This window comes from Patella vulgata, chromosome 2 (genome assembly GCF_932274485.2).
Source record: "Patella vulgata chromosome 2, xgPatVulg1.2, whole genome shotgun sequence".
In the NCBI taxonomy this organism is placed as follows: Eukaryota; Metazoa; Mollusca; class Gastropoda; family Patellidae; genus Patella; species Patella vulgata.
Genome location: NC_065880.2, coordinates 18,235,514 through 18,259,274, shown reverse-complemented (window position 1 = coordinate 18,259,274; position 23,761 = coordinate 18,235,514). Strand labels below are relative to the sequence as shown.

The 23,761-nt window shown below is 33.2% G+C and overlaps 1 protein-coding gene across 1 annotated transcript; it reads right to left on the bottom strand.

Annotated features, from left to right (window-relative positions):
• Window positions 1–1,976: 1,976 nt before the first annotated feature.
• On the bottom strand, window positions 1,977–21,447 carry LOC126811813 (equilibrative nucleobase transporter 1). The gene is made up of 11 exons (XM_050537737.2): window positions 21,320–21,447; window positions 16,394–16,768; window positions 16,047–16,093; window positions 14,018–14,094; window positions 12,935–13,027; window positions 12,038–12,245; window positions 10,520–10,723; window positions 8,695–8,796; window positions 8,011–8,200; window positions 6,746–6,860; window positions 1,977–6,273 (listed from the first exon to the last, which is right to left on the bottom strand). Exons 2-11 carry the CDS (start codon window positions 16,720–16,722, stop codon window positions 6,154–6,156), a joined length of 1,485 nt encoding a protein of 494 aa, XP_050393694.1. The 5' UTR covers window positions 16,723–16,768; window positions 21,320–21,447; the 3' UTR covers window positions 1,977–6,153.
• Between the last annotated feature and the right edge of the window lie 2,314 nt (window positions 21,448–23,761).

Genomic DNA, 23,761 nt, shown 5'->3' with positions numbered 1-23,761 from the left:
ATTACCCTTATCAACCTTGATCACTTTCGTAATTACATTACTTTAATTAAGTTAGGTTTCCTCCAAGGTAATTAGGACGGTGTCTCTGGTTGGTCAGCATTAACCAAGTATGTATATATTGTGGACTCTATGTTCTTCTGGAGTTTGTTTTTTTGGGGTTTTTGGGGTTGTTTTTTTTTGGGGGGGGGGGGGGATCCTTGACTTTTATATTCAAAATCTTCAAGATCTGTAGATTCTCTTGAAAATAAGATTCGACGGATAGCCCCCCCCCCCCCAAAAAAAAACAACAACACACACACACACACCCTGTCGTGTAATAAAGTGCACGATTTTAATGTAGACCGTTGTTTGTTTTAAAAGAGACATCGCACGCACTAATTTGATGGGATTTTGACTCATTTTGATAGATTGCAGCGAGGGGGAAGAATCACATCTTCGGGGCCATTTTCCATCACCTGCTAATAACAATGGAGTCAGGACGTCTAAATTGTGTTGTCTGTGTAGTATTCTTGTATTGTTTCTTCCATTCCCCGTTAAAAATTCCAAACTAATGTAACATTTGGTAAACATTGTTTCAATGGCATTTACCGGTAGTAATTGAAATACATAGAGTACAATTCTATGGAGTACAATTACGTGGTAAAGACTGGCAAAGGCACGATCAATGGTCTGAAAAATTCAAAACTCGCGGCCGTTGCTTCAGGAGCATGGCGTCTGGTAGCTAAGGCTGTCACTCTCCACCTCCACAGAAGTCTCGCTATCCAGCAAAGTTTGGACTGCAAGGGAAGACAACTCTTTTTTGGGAGATTGGGAGGCAGACCACCATTAATTTCCCCAGACTTCAATGTTAATTCTGGCCTCTTTGCCTACCTCCAACTTTTCCCCAAATTTTCGTTGGGCTGAATGCTTTTCACTAACAGAGGAACAAATGGTCATGTCTTTGCACTAAAATTTGTATGAGGTTGACCACCAAAATTTTGAGATACACAAAATTGAAGAAGCATACTAAAAACATGTAACTAGTTGCCGTACATATCGCCGTAACCAACCTGATAACCCCGTTATCCTTCCGCCTCAAAATCATTAATATTTACAAAACCTGGCAGAAAATGTTAATTCAAGCCCTCTTCGTCCATTCTAAACCAAAAAGTCAACAAAAAAGGGCATGCAAAAGAGGAGAAAAGAGAGAGAGAAAATTGCTATAAATAGACGAACTACAATTCGGTACCGAGATGGTGAAATTTAATGGTGGTCTGCCTCCATTGGTATGCTGTGGGCAACTAGGAGTATAAATTAATACTCCTTGGTGGGCAAGGAATATGGACAGGACGTTCCCTGTGACTGCAAGGGAAGACAACTCTGTTTGGGAGATTGGTAGGCTGTGGGCAAGGAATATGGACGGGACGTTCCCTGTGACCACTGACTGGTCACCTTTGGGATGGATTCGGAAGGGAGGAGGGGCTCTAGCGTCAATTTGGCGAGATCACGTTGCCAACCAACGAAACTCAGATTTTACACCAGATATGATAATTTCTGGTCCATTTAGAATATAGACCAAAACACGTTACTTTTACAACCATTCGGATTCTTAAAAAACTAGAGACAATAATAGATAGACTACTACTACACGTTCATTCAGGAAACAAATCTATTCAGCTATACGGTTTTGGATGAGGTGTACCATATTTATTTGACGAAAAATAGGACGTTAAACCTCATTTCAATCATTCATTCATTCATTTGCAAATTTTTATTACCCACGTTCATACAAATAGTAAGTGCAGGAGGACCGCACTACATATGTAATTCAAATTTGTAATGCTTTGTGATATCTGGACATGATTCGAACCAATACCAATGAATAAATATATTTCCAAACAATCCAGCAATGTACTAGTAATTTGAGATTCTGCTCAACATTAACAAGTCATATAAATTTTATAATGATCATATCTTAACTTCAATATGGAGGGTCCCTGGCCACTAGGGCTGAAAAGATGGATATGGTGGGGCGAAGGCAATATACACCTACATTTTAACTTCCCTCATATAAATACACAAATGCTTCAGAACACTAAAAATATATATTTATTTTTATATCTTATAATAATAAGCAAACTTTAAAATGACAACAGTAAATAAAATAAATTTGAAATATTGATATTATCCTGTATATGTACTTATTTTTTTCTAAAAATCGAAAAAGTCTCTCATAGGACTATTTCCCACAGGCACAAGGGATTCAGAAAGTGTGACAGACAGATGGATGGACAGATAAGCCAATTTTAATATTCTGCTACTTTCTTTGAAAGGTAGGGGACAAAAAAAATGCCAATCTGTCCATATCCCGTTCTTTTGCTCTAATTTTACATACATAATTATGTCATGCAGTATTTTGTACTAGAGAACGAACACATGTAAGCATAAAATGTCTAACTAGTAACTAGCTGTACTAAAAGAAACAAAATAATTTTAAAATTAAAATACCGGTACTGATCTGTCAAATTACTTGTAGTAATTCTTAAAAGAAATTTATAAAAGCAAAAAACAAATATCAATGCGAACATTACATATACATTACAAATAGGGAATTTATATGCAAAGTCTGTACTATTTATATGGAAACAACAAAATATGAAATGAAATACTACATAATAAGCCATTTATATGCAAACAAATTTATATGCAATATTTAAGATATGAATATACATAAAATAACATCTTTTTAAATATCAAATATATTTATCAATATCAAACAATACAAGTATGTCTTGTCAGGCCCAATAAAAGGCCCATAAACAATGAACCACCCTGTTCTAATTCTTATATCACTGATATCAAACCTTACAGGGTAAGTTTTAAAAAAATAATCTATGAACTCCATCCCAAACTGACAAAATGTGAACAGAAAAATTAGAATCTGCAAAATTTGAAATAAACAATCACACTGAGTTTTGAAAAATTCACAAACTCTGATTTGATGTGACTGAAAGGTTCTGAATTTCGAACCACATTAATATACCCTGCAAATTTGAAAAAAAATCCATAAAAATGGACAAAGGTGACAACAATATAGATAAAACATTAAATGTAGACATATAAAATTGAAAAGAAGTCACACCGACAGATTCAAAAATAGCAATACATGTATTTCCTAGGAGATACCGTTTAACAGGAGATATCCCCTGTGATATGTCATTAGTAGGTATTTAGTACATCTATATTATCCTTAGTCCAACCACCAGACTCCTCATAAATAATTTATGGGAATTACTTATCATAAAAGTTGATCATCCCTGCCAATATAATATACTTAAAACATACTTAATATAAATTTAATAATTGTCGCTAGATTTTTATAATAACACAACTTTACGGATTTACTATTTCTTGCTTTATTACATGCAATGTTTTAATACTCTTCCAGTTCAAGTAAATTCAAAAAGTTATGTTTTTATTAATGATATACCTCTACTTCTAAATGTCATTTAGCATTCAATTTGAACGTCTCATAAATTTTGGGTTGTGACCAAACGTAACTAAACCAAAATAAAGCATAACGTTTTTATATTACTAGATTAGAAAGCAAAAGCAATTCAATATACTTAGTTTGTTTAATAAAGAACATATACAAAATATCTGTGCAAAATGCTTTACTCAAAGTGCTTGGATAGTTAATTGGGTAAATAGATTGTTATTTTGAAGATGGTATTATATATATATCTAATCAAATTTATTTTCATGTTCTAAGTGGCAATGCCCTTTTCAAAAAAAAATAAATATACATACTCATTTTAAACCTTACAAATGGAACTTAAAACTGTATGCACCACTACTACTATGACTTTACTTTTAGCTTTACTTTGTACAAATTCAATTGGATTCTAAATTTAGCCGATCAAGCTTTACCAAATTGATCAAGGGTGATGACTTAAAGCAATTATCTGGAATCATTTGTCTAATAAACTAAAAAATTATCTAAAAATTAGAGCACAGGTTTTCATTGATCTGTATCATACACATTAAAAGAAAATAAAACATGAAATATAAAGATACATCCTAAAAAATAAACTTTGTAAAATATTAGATTCCATCCTGTTGTTATCAAACAATGGAAATTTTATAGTACCTATTGGTGGAAAGCATCATACATAAAGAATAAATCCCAGATATATTTCAGTAAATAAAACTGGTTCATTCTGTGTGGAAGGATTTAGAATCCTTGATATTAATCTTAAACAACTATCTGAAGCACTCAGATAGGTTTTCAAAGAAATATACCAACCCTCATTTTGTGGTGTTGGAGTGGGGTCCAGTGAGTAATAGAACTTTGTACGTTACTGCTAAGTTTTTAATTTGTTTTTGGCTAAGTTTTAAAAATGTATTGATTAGCAGTGTTTATCTGGCAGTGTAATGTCTGTCAACTGTTTCAGCAATTCTTTCCAAATGGCTCAAAACATGCATACAAGGTAAATAAAATCTATTTCCTTACAAACTGTTTTTTTCAAAGACCAGGTGAAAACTGGGACCTCTCCTTTAAAAATAATCTTTTTAGAGGCATTTAGTAACTGGATAGAGCAATAAACTATAACACATACTTATGGAAGAACAATTACTGAAATAAATCAGTAACTTTTCTTCCATAAGTATGTGTTATAGTTTATTCCTTTAAAAATGCAATATAAATCCACACGGATTAAACATAGAAAATCAGTCCTTAGTACATGGGAATCACAAAAAAATCCATCAGTTACATATTTATTTGTTTCTTTATTTGCATATGGAGTCTAATTTTATAATAGCTTCGCTCTGCTTCACATATTTTTCATTGTCTTTATGGAACAACCAAACTGTTCATTATCAAAATAAACCTGATTTGGTATTTTCTTGTCTTTTTTTGATTTATATACCTAGGGTTTTGGAGTACTGTATTGTATATTATGTGTGTCTACCATTTTACTTGCAACAATATTATGTCCATGGTCACTTTTTTGGTTAACTAAAAACTATAAGATATCAAGCCAAACTGTGACATCAGTATATAAAAGATGTACCTGTACTGACAATTAAATACAAAATAATTACAAGACAAAAGTGTATGTTTTAAACATAGTAGGTTATTTAAGCAAATTTCAATTGTCATAGATCTACTCTAACTGATATAAATGTCTTTAGATTCTTTGGAAGGTTATAAAAATATTCTGCCATGTCAGTTAATATATTATTAACAATTTAACAACATCTGTCTTATGTAAATGAAATGAAATGGGGTTAAATGTCCTACTGTTCTGCTCCGTTTATGTAAATGATTCAACAAATTGCAGATTATATAAACTGGTCATGGATTTCAAAATTATTAATTCATTTGACTATAATTTATAATTACCCTTAAACAAATTTGTTTTATGATAAAACCAAGTCCTGGAGGTCAATACTGTCAATAGAGAGGTAATAAGATATATACAAGCAACAAAAACAAAAATAAACAATACAATGTCAATTGAAATGCATTATAAAATTATATGATAAAAATACTCCATCAAAAATATAGTTTAATACATTAATATTCATGGAACTCTCTAATAAAACATACTTTCCTCAAACGTATGAATTATAAAAATTATGATAAAAACACTCCTTCAAATATAATTTTATACATCAACATTCACTGAACACTATAGGAAACATACTATTATCACTGCAAACCTATTACTGTAAATCAAGAAATTGATGCGAGCAAGAAATTAATGTATTGAATCCGACTTAATACCTGTCTTATTAAATTCAAGTAGCATTTTGGAGAGAACTCCGGCCTTTTCCTGTTGTTCAATCCAATTCAGTTTATTGAATAAAATATTGTTTAAACTTTATACTGCAACATACAGTACCTGTACAAATCTGCATAAACTTAACAACACTTAAAACAATAAAACAATCAACAGATAATAACTTGAAGGTAAATTGATCAATGTCATTGATAACATGACATAAAGGTACTCACTTCTCATTTTCATAAAGAGTAGAAAATGTCGTGTCAAATTAATTTAAATGCGGACGCCTTTAGTTCACATTTAGTCTATGGACCTTTGATATCTACTCTTACATTATCTTAAAGATTTTCAAAATATATAATATACCAGCTTGACTTCTTCTTTAGTTATCTGTCTTATTTTCTTCTATTAAAAGAGATGATTCTGCTTTACGACATCTCCACCACTGATAGAATGGATGTATCAATGATATAAACAGAAAACACAGCAGAAATACATTTACCTGAAACAAATAAAGTTTGGTTTATATATAAAGCTTCTGAGTTCCATCTGTATTTTTCGGATATATATATGTATATATTATATATTGAACAAAATTGATCCATTTTTAGACTAATATCTCCTTTAGAGATTCTAATTTCACACTATAGTAGTTTCTAATCCATCATCGATTCAGAATTGAACCATTTTAAGACTGATATTGCAGTAGTTTTAGCTAGGATGTAAAACTGATATTCCAGCTTTTTTAGCCAGGATGTCAAACTGATATCACATTAGGTTTTTTTTCTTATGTAATACAGATATCCATGGTAATAAACATAGACTGGCTTCAAATAAAACACATTCTATCGATAACAATTACTATGGTTGAATTGTTATTCATAAATAGTGTTTTATTTGATTATGTTCCAATTACTAAATGTCATTCAAAGAATAAGTTAGATTGGCTTGTCGGAATTCACAAAAAAACTCACCTGGGTGAAGTTTGTAGATTCTGACCATTTAAACAATGGGAACTGGAAAAAACTAAATATTCCTGCAGCTATCACCATCCAACCATATAATAGACCAAAATATTCACTTGGAAACCTTCAAGATATTATCAAAATGAAAACATTATTCAAACCAAACTATGTGTTGATTGTCAAATTAAATCTCACCTTTCTAATAAGCATTTACCTTATTTAAATTTTTGACAAAATTAAAACCGAAGGGCAAAGGTGTTTTTTAGAGAGTATTCTACACGAATAAATAAAAAACATCAGGTAAGATGCCAATTTGATCTCAATGCTATGAAATAAATAGAAAGTAATTATGATTGACTGGTTTTAATATTTTGTGGACCAATATGCTTTTTGATAAGACTACATTTTAATATGAGTGAACTAAAAGACTGTGATAGCAAGTCCAGGTGAAATACTCAGATACCCAGAAGGTAAACACAGTGACATAACACAAATTAATCAGAAACTGCAAGCAATGAACAAAATAAGTACTATCAAATCAAGTGAATGGAACCGTGAGGCCACATAGTTGTACAGTCCTGGGTTGACACATGTTCCTGTAGCAATGACTGCGAGTTTTAAAATATCTAGCCATTGCTAGATTAGTCAGAAATTCTCGAACTTATAGATACGTTATCTACCTTTACCACAGACACATGAACAATAGTGTTGTCCACTCAGAGACCGTGACACAAACACACTGACATTGAACGAACTTTGCCGCTCGATTATCACAGATAGACATTTTATCTGGAAAGCGTGAGACTTGGTATTTGCGATGATATTTTCTATCAAGGAATATCAGGGGTCCGCAGCTGAGTCAGTAGCCAATCAAAACTAGTGACGAAATATGCAAGGTATTACATGAAGGGCTTGATAAGATGTACAGAGTTAAAGAGAGATCAAGCCTTCTATTAAGATGGGGTTTACATGAAAATAACCGCATAATGTCAAAAGGGAGATTATCCACAAAAAGTGTGTTCCAGAAAGAAACAGTTTGGGATTTAGTTTACAATATTGTGCTTTTTTAAGTTAACATACATATTTGTTAGACTCAAAGGTCATTAACTATATACATAAAAAAATGTCTGCAACTTGTATACACATGTAACAAGGTCAGTGACTTGTATTCACAATACAGAAATAAAACGGTCAGTGACTTGTATACACATGTAACAAAGGTCAGTAACCATACACATATATAACAAAGGTAAATGAAAAAGAAAACTACTAACATGGCACTTAAAAATGCTGCAGCAACAGAGTATAAAAATGATCTAAAGACGGTAACTGTTATGAATAAAACATATAATATTTCTGTAGATGGTACTAATACCAATACTGATGCTAATAGTCCTAAACAACTTCCTATTATTAATGGTGGTACTGCTGGCAATAAATCACGTCTCAATTCAGAACGGCTGCCTGGAAAATATAATTACATATGATAATGATCTTTAGATAATCATAATTATGTGTTCATTACAGAAACTACCATACAGAAACTTTTGAAGATATTAAAATCTTTATGAACATGAAGGCACATGAAATACAGCACATGGGCTCAAAATGTTGTAATATTGGTAATAAAATAATATAATATCTGATTTATTAGTTAGTTCTATTTTCTTCACATGCGAATCCAAAATAACATAATTTCTTTCTAATTTAGATATCATAATAGTACAAGAAAAGATTAAATGTCAAAATGAACTTGCCATAGAACATATTTCAGTGATAAGAGATATCTGGTATCAGGAGTTCTAGAAAGCGTAAGCATGCCCTGCCTCATACATAACAACTGTCACAATTTGTAGTTATTAAAGATCAGCAAGAGTTTATGAAGGCACATTGCATAACAACAGGGTACAGATGGTAGTTTTATACGATCAACTAGAACACACAAAGTCAGTACTTACCAGTAGATATCATCTTACATAAATCATATACCATACCAGCAAGAGGGGAAGTAACTACACCAAGTATCAACAAATACATAGATACATTGGTAAAATAACTGACTGAAAATATACAATAATAATTTTGTAACTCATTAAATACAATAATAATCCTTTATTTTTGGATTTAAAAATACAAAAATAATAGTTAGTTTTTTCATAAATTTATATTTTTATGAAAGTTTCTCGTGGAATTTTATGATTCTTATAATGTTTTTATCAAATTTTTATAATATTTTTATAATAGTTTTATGACATTTCATGACTTTTTATGTTTTTATCATTATCAAATATCATGTCCTTTTTTTATATAACTGCCCTGACTGTAAATAACTTATCTCCGGTCCATGAAGTAGTGTTTAGCCAGTGTTATTCGAATAAGAACGTCCCACCAGTAGCACTAGTGGTGTTAATGATCTCAGTCATCTTCTCCTATGTTCATATACCCACGGTGGTTAAGTTGGAAAGATGATGGCTCACTAGCCTTGAGGTGGTGGGTTCGCTGTCTAGTCGTTTGGATGGCACGAAAAACCGAGATCCCACGTACACATTGGCATGCACGTAAAAGATCCCTTGGCAGTTTGAATTCGATATAAGAGTAGGCCTTAGCATTGCTGTCAGTTTTTTAAGAAAAATTTAGTTTTTCGATCATCCTTCACAACTTATGAAATATTAATTTTAAGGGCCTGAAAGTATCTACTACAATAATCCTAATGAAATAAATTTCCTATTCAAATTTTTTTCTTTTAATGATAATGTGGATCAGTAGGGTTTTTCTAATTTCAAAGGTTATAAATTAAAATCAGTATGGTCAGACAACTGAATAACAACCAGTTGAGCGGAAGTCTTTTGGCCTTATAACTCAATCAGTAAACAATATCAAGGTTGGAGGAAAACTACTCATAAAATATTTAAATTGGCAAATCCCTACAGTAATAAATATACAATCATCAAATGTTATGTCCTTATAACAGCTTCTCATTTAACCTGCATGTATTTATCAGCTAATGGGATACTGTATTTTATAACATATCAGCAGTATAGTTTTCATTCAATCAGAACCAGGAGTGGCTGTCACCAGATCAGGGTAGTTCATGTGTTAAGTGAACAAAAACGCCTCTAATCTATATCATTATTTTTATCTTTGATTATCATAAACGATCAACATTAGAATAAAACATATTGAATAATTATGTTAATATTTAAATCAAAAAATATTTAAGCATTAAAGGACCATGAACTGAGAAGGTGGTTCCTGTTTTTTTTTAGATAATTTAGACGAGCGCAATCCGAGACCAAATTTACAAGCTTCCAAATTTACATATCAAAAAGTAAATAGGAATACTTGTGTATGACTAAGGAAAAATTTTGTATTCATAGGAAATTACAAGACAACTACAAGAGAACTGAGGGGAATTTACAATCTCATGATGTTTCTCTTTATAACACTATTGGGCTTAATTATAAATAGCATTTCAAAAACTAAATTTCAATTTTCACAGATTGGCATTTCAAAGGTAGGGATTGGAATTGGACTGAATATAACAAATTGTATGGAAATGACCTCCTGTAGTTGTCTCATGCCCCTTTAAATCTAATTAGAGAAACAATTCCAATTTTGGTTTCACTCTTCACTTAATTGACCCCCTATCTTGTTTTTGCTCAAACACACTATCCTACTCTTTATCATGTGTACAATCACAGAAACAAAACCACATAGAATTATTCATTGATAAAGCTAAGATTCAATGCTAACTCAGAACTTAAATTATAAATTCCACTTTACCTTGACTATGGTCTGCATGTAAAAGTTTGTTTAACCATGGGTTTAAGGTAGCTATATAATAATAGAATCGTAGCTGTAACACACACACCCATACTACATGTAATATATAGGTACTAGAAAATAAACAACTCTTTAAAGATGGCAGTTTCTTCTCCTCCATCATACTTAATTTTTCCTTCTTAACTAATTTAAAGCTGACTTCATCTGAAAAGTTTGAAATTACAATGATGATGAAATTATCGATATGGTACATGCATCTATGATATTAGTCTGATTTTAAGCCGAGGATTAAATCAAAAATAATATATCTACATACATATATCCACACTGATCAGCAGTGATTATTCGCTAGGCCGCTACAATCACTGATAAGAATGACATCAATGTGACTTAATGAGTCTCAAATATTAACTTTTTTCCACCGACAAATTAAATTCTAAAATATTTTTTTGATGTATTAGAAAAATAAGTAAAGACGTTTGACGTATTAGTAGGTAATAATTTTTTCCTATTTAGTGTAATGGGTATTAAAAAGACTAAAAGGCAGAATTCTGCCCGAATCAGTAACGCCTTATGTAAACAATGGAGCGCCATTCAGCCAACGATTGACGCCACATGCTGTGACGGCACGTGTTAAAGGCAGTCATCTTTTACAGAGATATTAGAAGACTCGTAATTCTCTGTGAAACAGATTGACATATATCTAGGGATAATAAATCCAATAGTTTTGGTTGGTTTTGACTATTCAGTTACCTTCCTTGTATTTAAAGGAGTTGTCCCAAATTTTATTTCTAGCAAATAAAACTGTTGCAATCCTGTAAATTTGTCCTTCACAACTATCTAAAGCTGTGTAATACTTTTAGCGGAAATGCAAACTTTTAGTTATTATTTGACATTGGCCAAATTTGATCGTGTGTGAATGCTTGGATAACCAGATGATGTTCTGTGGAATTTCAGCTGATTAAATACAGAATTGGAATCATACCAAACACCAACAGTGTGCCTAACAAAGTCTAAATTGTTGGGGAGAGCGGTTTTACTTCCAGGCTTTGAAAAGTCTTCAGTTCTGTGATGACCGATAATATATGATGGTTGATTGTCAATATATAAGACTTACGTATTATCATTTTCAATCTGATTAAGACACAGATCCTATTTCGTTTCGTTTTATATACTTCAAAATTTATTCTCATTTCCTTGTCTTTACTACACTAGGATCTGGAAAAGTTATGTAACCGCGTTCTGGTTGATGTGACGGATTAGCCAGTGAAACAGTCTGTTACAGCGAATTCTTGGCGTGCTGTGCATGGAACTGTGGGTATTCCACTAGAAACATCAGCACTGGTTGGTTAATCAAATGTCTGATGTCATAGGTTCAAAAGCCGCTTGTATGACCCCTGACGCGACATCCCACTACAATCGGTCAGATCTTCATGTAGTAGAGGCCATCGAAAGTATAAAAAAACGGAACGAAATATAGATCTGTAATTTAATCAGATTGTATCATATTCAACTTACCTGCATCATCTGTTTCTGTTGAGTTCTCTATTTGAGTTAAGTGGATATTGTTTTCTTTTTCATACTCCACCTCTGATATTTCTATTGACTGGGGTTTAGGTATGAAACCTTTGGGTAGAAAGACAAAGGTACTAACTAATACTAGAGTATGTAAACCAACCAAAACAAAATATGAGTTTTGACGAGAGAAACCATTCTCATATCCAATCTGAAAATATAAATACATATTTATTTAATATAGACCAAACTAACTAGGAGGTCATTTTGGTTACATTTTTTTCTCAATAATTTACTTGCACATGCATGTGTTTAAAAGTGGGGGCGAATCTGTAGAAACCAGAGAAAAACCATAAGATTAGACAGACAACTACAATTCTAACCCTTACAATTCTAACTGTTATAGCTGATAGCCTTCTACCAAAACAACAGTAGTCATGTCATGAAAAGTTTATTATTTCTTAATTTTTCCATTTTGTCAAATCAAGTAAAGAATTATCAACAGCCACATGCTGACACAAACATTTGAATTTTAATAGTTTTTTTTTATGATAATACAAACTGATTTTTGGGGTATTTTTATTTGATGTTAACATAAAAAATATCTAATGGAAATAGAGGTTTAGGTTTCCTGTTGGAAATATTTAAAGATATCAATTCAATGAAATTAATTGATATTCAAAAATAAAGCAAAATATATGATCTAGAAATATTAAAAATTCACCAAAAACAATTCAATTATGGTATTGTTCATTTAACATAAACTGAACGAAATAATAGAAAGGTATTCAAATAATCGTTTAGAATTCCATTAATATAATCCACATTCGAATTGAAGACTAGCCACAGATGCTTCCTATATTCTATATTTATAAAATATCTTAAGTCTGAATTTGTTACCTTAACAAGAAGTTGAACACCAGATGATCCATCAAAAGCACCACATATCAAACCTACTATAGTAGAACTACCCCTTTGAAATAAGTTAGAAATCTAAAATAAAAAAAATATGTATTACCTCATGGTACTATTTGTGGTGTTTGTACATTTGTATAACATCAAATTATCTTATCTTTTCTGATCATGCCAAAAAAGAATAGTTAATCTATCAAAATATTTTCAAAACATATTGGGGTTTATTTATAAAATCAAGTTTAATAGAGTCCAGTATGTTTTGTGTTCTGAATCACATTCAGAAGCTTTAAAAATCAAAACATAACTATGGAGAAAACTCTCCAGTTAAGGACTGTCTATATTTCAACACTGTTCTGCTTTTTGCCTAAATCAATTAATAATCCTACTTAGTACCAGTATCTTAAAAATTTGTAATAAAATGAACTTTATGATTAAAATGTTGAATTTTGAAAGTGTTCCTTTGTATAAACTATCGTACCCCACTTTATTTTTAAAAAATTCCAAACAAAATTTTAGACATTGAAACTCAAAAGAGTTCTTTCTTATGTCTCAATAAAGAATTTTTTAGAAATTCCATTCAGAAGAATTTGAATTGAACACAGAGAGAGAGGGAGAGAGAGACAGAGAGGGTTTAATGTCCACTCGACACCAACTAGGTCATTTCGGGACAAACATATGGTTCAATTTTATTTCAATAATTCGCTTGCGCCTAGGGGTCTTTAGCAGTGGTAGGAAACCGGAACCCAGAGAAAACCCAGGAGGTGGGACCAGCGACCCTACTCCTTGTCACGTACAACTGGGGAATCGAAACCACACCAGTTGACTCAATGACAGACCTAATGATACAGCGCGCACATGCTAACCAATCAGCCATCCCCCCCCCCCCCCTTTGAATTTAACATAAAAGGGATTACTACACATTTTGATTACAGAAAATTTTGAAAAAATTGAAAACCAATCTGTTAAGACACTAACCAATGGAGGGTTCTCAACAAAATGTAGGCATACAGTATTAAACATTTTAACTCAAAATGTAGATTTTATATGTTATATTTACACCTCACTCACCTGAGTGTTTGTAATCAACAAAGGTATCCCACCAACACCTATCAATGTTAAACCAGGAAATATCAACCATGGTACACCTATAACAATACAATATATCATATCAATTAAATATTTCATATAAAAGTAACATCTGGTATGAAGCTAACCTGTATGGCGACCCTTATTATTTACCCTCCAACCAGTTATGTTCTCTTGGGTAAGCATTCCATTTAAGTAAATGGTGGGGGGTGAAGTGGGATGAGGTGTCTCCATTTTTGAACCGATGATAATGCATCATATATGTAAGGTGCGTCTGGGGATGAGGTGTCTCCATTTTTGAACCGATGATAATGCATCATATGTAATAAGCGTCTGATCAGATTTATTCTTTGAATGCCATTTAGTAATTGGAACATGATCAAATAAAACACTATTTATGGATAACAATTACTATGGTTTATTGAACTGCAATGTATTAACAATGATAACGACAGTCGACTTGTGAAATCTTGTTTAAACGTTGCAGTGAAATAAACCATAGTAATTGTTATCCATAAATAGTGTTTTATTTGGTCTGATCTGATTCTTTATAAAAATTTAAAAAATCATCCAAACCATTGAAAGGTTGGAAAAATATGACAAAGACCATACTGATCGTCTTTGCTGTCATCCTTTTCTCTGCACAAACCAACCAGCGATTGCCAGGCAAGATACGCCCACATTTTAAAAGAGATGGATAGAGAACAAGCTAAAAAAAAAAAAAAGATTTTTCGTACAATCAGGGGGCCATAATCCAGGAAGTTAGGGTCTGAAATGCGCAAATATCGAAATGAACTGAGATATTTGGGATATAAAGAAATTTTTTATGTTTCAATAAAATCAAATACATGTAAATATTGTGAACACTGAATTCTAGAGTGTCCAAAACTTTGGTATTACATACTTTTACACTATTTGCTTACAAGGAGCGGCCATTTTGTCAGGCAGTTTCCGTCCAATTTTCATGAAATTCGAACTCAACCGTCATTAGGGTGTTACGATGATACATTTAACGTTTTTTAAAATCAGATAAAAATTGCGACCTCTAGATGGTAATTTTTCGTACAATCCTGGGCCATAATCCAGAAAGCTATGGTTCAATAGGCAACAAAATCGAAAGGAACCAAGATCTTTGGATTATAATCATACATTTCAAGTTTCATCAAAATCAGATAATAATTGTGACGTCTAGAGTGTCAACAACCTTGGTATTACATACTTTTGCATTTTGTACAGCAATTTGGGTCAGATTTTTACAAATTCGAACTGAACCTTCATTGATGTGTAATGGTGATATATTTAAACTTTTTTAAAAATTGAATACAAATTGTGACTTCTATCAGGTCCACAAGCTAAAAATAGGCGATTTTCAAACACTCAGAGGCCATAATCCAAGAAGTTACATTCAAATATGTGCGTTTATCAAAAAGAAACAAGATTTGTGGCCTCTAGAGGGTCCACAACCTTGATATACCATATATTTACACTATTTGCGTATAAATGGCGGCCATTTTATCCGACAGTTTTGGTCCGATTTTCACGAAATTCCAACTCAACCCTCATTAGGGTGTAACTGTGACTGTGATATATGCAAACTGCAAACGTTTTTTTTTAAAGCGGATAAAAATTATGACCTCTAGCAGGACAACAAGCTAAAAATGTGATTTTTCATACAATCAAGGACCATAATTCAGGAAGTTACGATCCGAGGGTCCACAACTTTGATATACCATATTTTCACACTATTTGAGTACGAGGGGCAGCCATTTTGTCCAGCAGTTTTGGTCAGATGAAGGGCCATAATCCATGAAGTTTCGATCACATACAATCCAATAACGAAAGGAACCGAAACCCTTTGTGGATAAACCTATATTTCAAGTTTTGTCAAAATCTGATAAGAATTGTGGCCTGTAGAGTGTCCACAAATAAATTGTGGACGGACGGACAGGGGCAACGACAACATACGTTCATATCAAAATGTGGGCGTATAATAAAATATATATAAACTTACTTGGACTAACAAAAGCTATCAACAGTGCACCTAATTCAAACAATAAACTGTAAAAAAATATAAGGTTTCTATTATTTTAATCATATAGCATGCTGACCTAATAAATCAAACAGTCTGTTACAAAATGAACTATATTACAGGCATGAATCATATTAGTCACAACTGTTTCATAATTAAATATTCATGAATGATTTTCACATTATACATGCAAAAACATATCCATTCAAACCATTTTATTGGTGAATTATCATTAAAATCTTTTTAAAAATCTTACTAAAAATATATATTTAACTACATGTACATGTACACATGTATTATTAAATCAAGTGAAATCTAATGTCACTTACAAAGATATAATCCTGGTAATTCTTGTTCCAAACTTATAATTAATTTGTCCCATAGCAGCACAGCCAGCACAGAATAAGAAGGAAGCTACAGTGAACACAAGCGTCAACATCGAGTCTTGGCCTTCACAATTAGTTTTTGTAAGACTAGAATTACTGACCAGACTTATATTGGATGTAAGATTTACAGGAATATGTTCACAAAGATCAGAATATACCCCTTCATCTATTAAAATAAATACTAGGGATCCCCATCCATAGATCAATCCTCCAAATAATAATGTCTCAAAAAAACACCATACAACTGCCAAATAACTTTTTATTTCAGTCATCTTTTTTTTTAAGATCAAAATCACGTTTTGTTTTAATTTTCTTCTTCTGAAATTAAAACATGGCTTTAAAACAAAATGTATGAAAATTTAATAATCTAAATATAACCTGCAAATTATTATCAAGCAATTTAATTATCGCCTTTTAAGGGTCAAAACTGGAGGAACCAAGTTGGGCTATGCATCATCTCTGAATGGGAAAACACCCTTGTGGAGCTCAACTCATACAGATTTAGATCCAATGAGTCCTTAGATGCTACGTTCACTGTAAATTATCCCAGTAGAAAACTCTGCTGGTTAATAACAAAAATGAAGGTCAAAGAAACACTCAGACATCGTACCGTTAAGCCTATAATTATAAGGTGTAATTGTTTCACATATTGTAGTAGACTGTGATTGCTCAGCAGTCAAAGGGAAACTGCTCACGGATAAACTGAGTTCCATTCACACCTTTCACACGGTTCTCAGTGTTCCAAACCTACTCTATCCTTGGGTAAACCGACACGAGATCTATGAGTTGTCACCACGGTCTGTCAAGACCTTATATTTACCTTTCTATAGTTAAATAAATTATTGGTTAGCGTAATACTGATATGACATCTTGGAGTACAGTCCGCCTGCACTTATTATTGGAGCATAATCCTCCCAATAAGTAATAAACTATAACACATACTTATGGAAAAACAGCTACTTATCTATCTATAAGTAGTCTACCGGTAATAAGAATGGGATAGTTTGTGTTAACTGCAATATTTTAATCCATGTACAGTTTCAGATTTATAACCCTATTTCTTACCTATAATCTTCTTTGTATTCTTTTAATATTTCAATAGATGTCTAAATTGATGTGTTTATGTAATGTAGGTATCTAGGGGTAACACCTTCAACAGTATAAATATGAATAAGAAGGTGTACCCATGAATGAAACAAGTTAGGTAGGAGATACACATAACATGCAAAACTTGATTTTATATTTCTTTAGTTGAACATATTCTATTCTTTGAATGGCATTTAGTAATTGGAACATAATCAAATAACACACTTTTATGGAATAACAATTACAAAGAGTTATTTCACTGCGGTGTTTCAACAAGATTTCACAAGTCGTTATCAAGCAAGAAAAAAATGAATATATATATATACAAAATGAAATGAAATGAAATGGAGTTTAACGTCCTACTGTTCTGCTCCTAACCTGGGCTAATGAAGACGGGCATACACCATACAGTGTGCTATGAGGGAAATTTTGCCCGGACAGCGGCACTACGGCCTACTCTAATATCGAAGTCCAACTGTCAAGGGATCTTTTACGTGCACGCCAAGGTGTACACGGGACCTCGGTTTTTCGTCCCATCCGAACGACTAGACAGCTATATATATACAAACATCAGTGCGAACTCTCTAATGAAATGCAAGGAAGGAACATGAGTAGCTATCACAACCTATTGATGAAACACAGGTTACGTACATATGCATATAGGGTTAGCACATTCTCTAGAAAATAGATTTTCTAGAGAATAGGGTAGATAAATTATCTGTAAATGTGGAAGTACGTAAATCTTCATACAGTGGTACAGTGGAGAGAGAGAGAGAAATGGGGTTTAACGTCCACTCGACACAAACTAGGTCATTTCGGGACTAACATATGGTTTATTTTTATTTCAATAATTCGCTTGCGCGTAGGGGTCTTTAGCAGTGGGAGGAAACCGGGTGGTACAGTGGACATTCATTCTACTCTAGTAAAAAATGTGCTTCATTTTCATCTTTGTACATTTTTGTATCTGATCATTTAATTTTAAAGTGAGTAGGAACTAAGTTAAGTGCAGTCATGGCTATTTTAAAGTTCTTATAATATACACAAAATAACATATATTCAGCAGGATTATACATATAAGCTTTGTAGGCTTTAAATGGGCTGAAGTGGCACGATTCAGTGAAAAGGGAATTGAATTTGGATTGAAGTGACAATTTGATATTAATTTTAGTGAGGTTGGATGGATTTATATTGAAATAATTTATATTGAATTGTATTATAAAGTCAGTCCATGAGAGTTTAATATTCGAATTAGCTATTTTAATATCGTCCAGTAACTGGTTTGATTCTTCCATGTCAGGTTGGTTTAATCTTTTATAATAGAGTAGCATTCTATGGTATATGTCTATATATAAAGTTGCAGTGGGAAAATTCCAAGCTCGGCAAGGCAACCTGTATTATTAGTAGTTTTAGGGGATTGGCACAATATTGACTTACAGGTTTTTATGGGTTATCTTGTTGTGTTCTATACAGCTACGAAAACGTAGATAAAAACATTGAGATATACTGATGTTCTTGTTTTTAACTACGATTGAGGGCCTTTAGTTTCACCTGGCAAACTCAATTTCTTAATTAATGCATGTATCATCTTAAAATTAAGTTAATTTTATACTATTAGTATTATAACTTATTACACATACGCAGCCCAATCTATTGAAACAACTTTCATTTATCAGCAGATATTGACAATAAAGTAAATCAAGTGTTGTTTTTATCAAAATTGATACGGACATTCATAATTACGGTGTATTACTCTTGCGCAACTCAGATCAAGTTAGTACTTTGATTGGCTATTGTACACAAGGCTCCTTCCTATGTGTTAGAGACGTCAAATTTAAAATGTTGGAGAAAGCAATCTATTATCGCTTTGATTTAAAAAGAGGGGAATTGTACCTGTGTCGAGTAGGATTTTATGCTTAATTGTAGTTAGATGTGGTAGAAATGTTATAAATTAATCAATCATTGTTTTGAAGAAAAAATTGTCAATTTTGCTTATTTGAAGCTCGATGTGATTAGCGTTGGGGGTTTGCCAGTTAAAACTATAAAGCACCATCTCTTATCTTGAAACACGGAGGGTTGAGAGATGAGGTTTCTTATAATCTTTGTTTATTAGTCATTACTCCACTTTGGTAAATTTAATTTTACATTGTGCATAAAGTGAGAACCCCAAACATCAGAGCAGAGGCACAAGGCCGCTTATTTTAAAAAAATCTTCCGGGAGTGCACATGGCGTATGCCTTCGCCCGCCGTACTCTGTCAGCGTCTCTCAAAACTTGAGTCCTATTTTCAGACTGAGGATATTTCCTCTTGGTTCAAAAATGCACCAATTCAATTATTCAAATTGGATTTATGTTTGAACTTTGAAATGATATGGTTTAAATTGAAACGAACGATAATAGAAATTTAATATTTTTAGAATTACACTCAACAAGTTTAAACTACATATTTTATTGATAATTATATTATAATATGTTGGTACAGTATTTGATGACGGCCTGTCGGCTGAAATTATTCATTATGATGAAATAAAGAATATTCCTCATCCCTTATTTGTGTAGCTATTGATTATTCCCGCTCTAACACGACAATTTACTCTCGGTACGTTCATCTCTGCAGAATGCTCAGAAATGGTCTTAGATAGCGTTTTCAGGCATCCTGCTTTCAAAATTTTCCGGGGGAGGACCCCCAGACCCCCCACAGAACGGTTCGCTAAAAACGTTGAGATATACTGATGTGTTTGTTTTTAGCTACGATTGGATGCCTTTAGTTCCAAGTGGCAAACTCAATTTCTTTATTAATGCATGTTACATCTTTAAAATAAGATGAGTTTATGCTATTATGATTAATTAAACTTACAGAGGCCAATGTAGTGGCACAACTGTCGCCTAACTCCAAATATTCGCGTTTAAATTAATGAAGCGTTGTTTTTGTCTGAAATTTCACCGCCATCGAAATCCATTCATAGTTACTGTGCTTTCGATTGTCCTTTTGATTGGCTGTTATAAAAGCCTTATATTTAGCCCCGCCTTCATGATGACAGCGTATCGTTTAAAAAGATGGCGGTCTTAGTAACGGCTTAACGCCTCGATTTTAAAAACGACAATTTGTACCCGTTTCAGGTAGGATTATATGCTTAATTGTAGTTGGGTGTTGTAGAAATATTATAAATAACAATAATCAATCGTTGTTTTGATTAAAACTATTGTCAATTTTGTTTAAAAATGCCGGGTGTGAATCGCTCCCGGAGCTGCAACGTTATAGGTCATGGCCTCAGTTCTTAACACGAAACACGGAGGGTTGAGAGATTAAGGTTTGTTATCTAGGGCTCTGTATGTTTAATAAGTCCAAATAGTATAAAAAAATTAACCGCATTCATGTTTGATGTGACTCCCATTTTTGTGTCTCAATATTTCCTTCCTTGTTGTGGCACCACCCCTAACCCTAACGGCCTAATAGAAAGTAGGAAGTTCCATGTGGACCCAGTGATGGAATGTAAAAGTTCAAAGTGATGGAAATAGAAAAGAGAGTCGGATCAAACATGATCGACAAATTAACTCTCACATTCCTTGTGCAACGACAGGATTCCGTTAGTACTATTACTAGGTTACCCATACCGTTGCGCCGTTTGCTATTATCTTAATCTGCTTATAATTAATTACTAGGCTATTTCTACTCGCGTTGCCTGATCGTGATTTATCACTATCATCAGCACTGTCGTACTGTGTAGCCTATCGTTTATATAACTCATGTTTTTGCATCTCATTAAAGACTCCTACACATACTTACCGGTAAGGACTAACACAAATTTAGTCACCCACAATCACAATTAGTTCATTCAACGGTATCTAGCACATATACAACTCTCGCGCTCTCATTGCACCGATAGTGGTAGTCCCGATTAACTACCGGTTCATTAAACCATAGATAATACCGTATTATCTATGATTAAACTAACGCCAGGGCGACCTTCGGTTATCGCGATTTCTTGACTATGGTCGGACTAACTGAATCCGAATTTCATTTAGTCCTAACCTAACCATAGTCCGGAAACACTGGTGTAATGAGACCTACGTTCAGAGCTGAACTAGGTAGGAGTAGTTCCAAGATGACGGGTGTTGACGAAACATAGGTGTAGAATATTTAGAAATAATTTGTTTTTGTACTTATTTGTAGTATATATGATTTTAAGAAAGTTTAAAAGAATTTTAAATGGTTGCTACTTGTAATTCTATGACTGAGCAGATATTTTTTGTCTCGTATGTTATGTCTGAATCTTTATCTATGTAAGTCTAAAAATTACGTATTATGTTGTATGCTGTCCTAAATGGATGTTTAGATACAATAAAATCTTATCGTAACTTATCTATAGCATCCAGCAATTCATTCCATGGAGAGATGTATAGGCTAGATCTGGACCATCAACGTTCGGTTTATAGTTCCGACCATGGTTAGATCTATTTGATAAGGCCAACTTCAAGTTTGGTCAAAGGTCACGAGATGTAAACAGGGCTAGCTCTAATCCTAACCCTAACCCTGGACCTAGCCCTAACACTTCACCCTATACCTAACCTACAATCTCGCCAATAATCACATGCCCTCATCTTATTTACATCTGATCAGCGACCTTGACGAAAATTGAGGTAGCCTTAACAAATAGATCTAGCCCTTCTAGCCTAACAATAAGTTACTTTGTGTAATTAAATAATAATTATACTGAATATTTGCCTTTAAAGGAGGTAAATCGATAATATTTGGGACCTAGAAATTGATACAAATGGGTCGCAACGCATATAATAATGTAATATGAATGTATATAAACTGATTTACATTCAATCGTTTCCATTTTTCTCTAATTTCAAATCAATTATGTTCGGCGAAATACGCAAGAAGTGTCAATCGAATGCAAATCTCTAGTGTCTGGTTATTCCAGCCTACACTGGTAGTATTTATTGTGCATGCTCTCCAGATAAGAATATGTCGTCATCGTTTGACTTGTGGGATATGTCTAGCATCGTTCTTCGAGTCCCTTGTTACAAATGGCGCTGAAACGCATTCTGGTACATTCGTGTACCAATGGTAAAATATTTATTTTGTGTTAAATAGTGGATATCAGAAGCCCATCTTTTTCCAGTAAGAGGGGGTTGGATGGCCAAATGGTTAGCAAATGCGCGCTGTATCATAAGGCCTGTCATTGAGTCAACTGGCGTGGTTTTGAATCCCCGGTTCTACGTGACAAGGAGTAGGTTCGCCTCTCCAACCTCGTGGATTTTCTCAATTATGTTAGGCGAAATATGCAAGAAGTGTCAATCGAATGCAAATCTCTAGCGTCTGGTTATTCCAGCCTACACTGGTAGTACTTATTGTGCATGCTCTCCAGATAAGAATATGTCGTCATCGTTTGACATGACTTGTGGGATATGTCTAGCCTCGTTCTTCGAGTCCCTTGTTACAAATGGTGCTGAAACGCATTCTGGTACATTCGTGTACCAATGGTAAAATATTTATTTTGTGTTAAATAGTGGATATCAGAAGCCCATCTTTTTCCAGTAAGAGAGGGTTGGATGGCCAAATGGTTAGCACATGCGCGCTGTATCATAAGGCCTGTCATTGAGTCAACTGGCGTGGTTTCGAATCCCCGGTTCTACGTGACAAGGAGTAGGTTCGCCTGTCCAACCTAGTGGATTTTCTCTGGGTCCTCCGGTTTCCTACCACTGCTAAAGACCCCTACATGCAAGTGAATTATTGAAATAAAAAATTAAACCATATGTTAGTCCCGAAATCACCTAGTTTGTGTCGAGTGGACATTAAACCCCATTTCTCTCTCTCTTTTCCGGTAAGATCACAACATCAATGTTGATTTAGATTGACAAATAATTCGTGTTTTCAATGTCGAAGAATTTTGATGATATTGAGTTAAAGACATAGCTACTGTAATACATGAATTAAGTACCGGTCCGGTACCATAATGGTTGATGTACTGTATGTAAATTTATTACTATCTTTTAATGGAGTTGCCTCCCATTACATAATAGCAGAGAGTGCAACTCTTACAGGATTTATATTGCGATAATCATACTGTTATAGGCCTACAACGGTAATGTGAAAGCCCTCTTTTATTGGCGGATCAGTTGAGTAGGATTAAGGAGAGAGAAATGGGGTTTAACATCCACTCTACACAAACTAAGTCATTTCTGGACTAACATATGGTTCAATTTTATTTCAATAATT

What these genes read in the sequence shown, in the direction of transcription:
- LOC126811813 (XM_050537737.2), bottom strand. Translation starts at nt 16,722, where the DNA reads ATGACTGAAATAAAAAGTTATTTGGCAGTTGTATGGTGTTTTTTTGAG. An exon ending in TGTTGATTACAAACACTCAG is followed by an intron (nt 13,028 to 14,017) that starts GTGAGTGAGGTG and finishes TTTTTATTTTAG; the next exon opens with ATTTCTAACTTATTTCAAAG. An exon ending in AACAGAAACAGATGATGCAG is followed by an intron (nt 10,724 to 12,037) that starts GTAAGTTGAATA and finishes CAAACTTTTCAG; the next exon opens with ATGAAGTCAGCTTTAAATTA.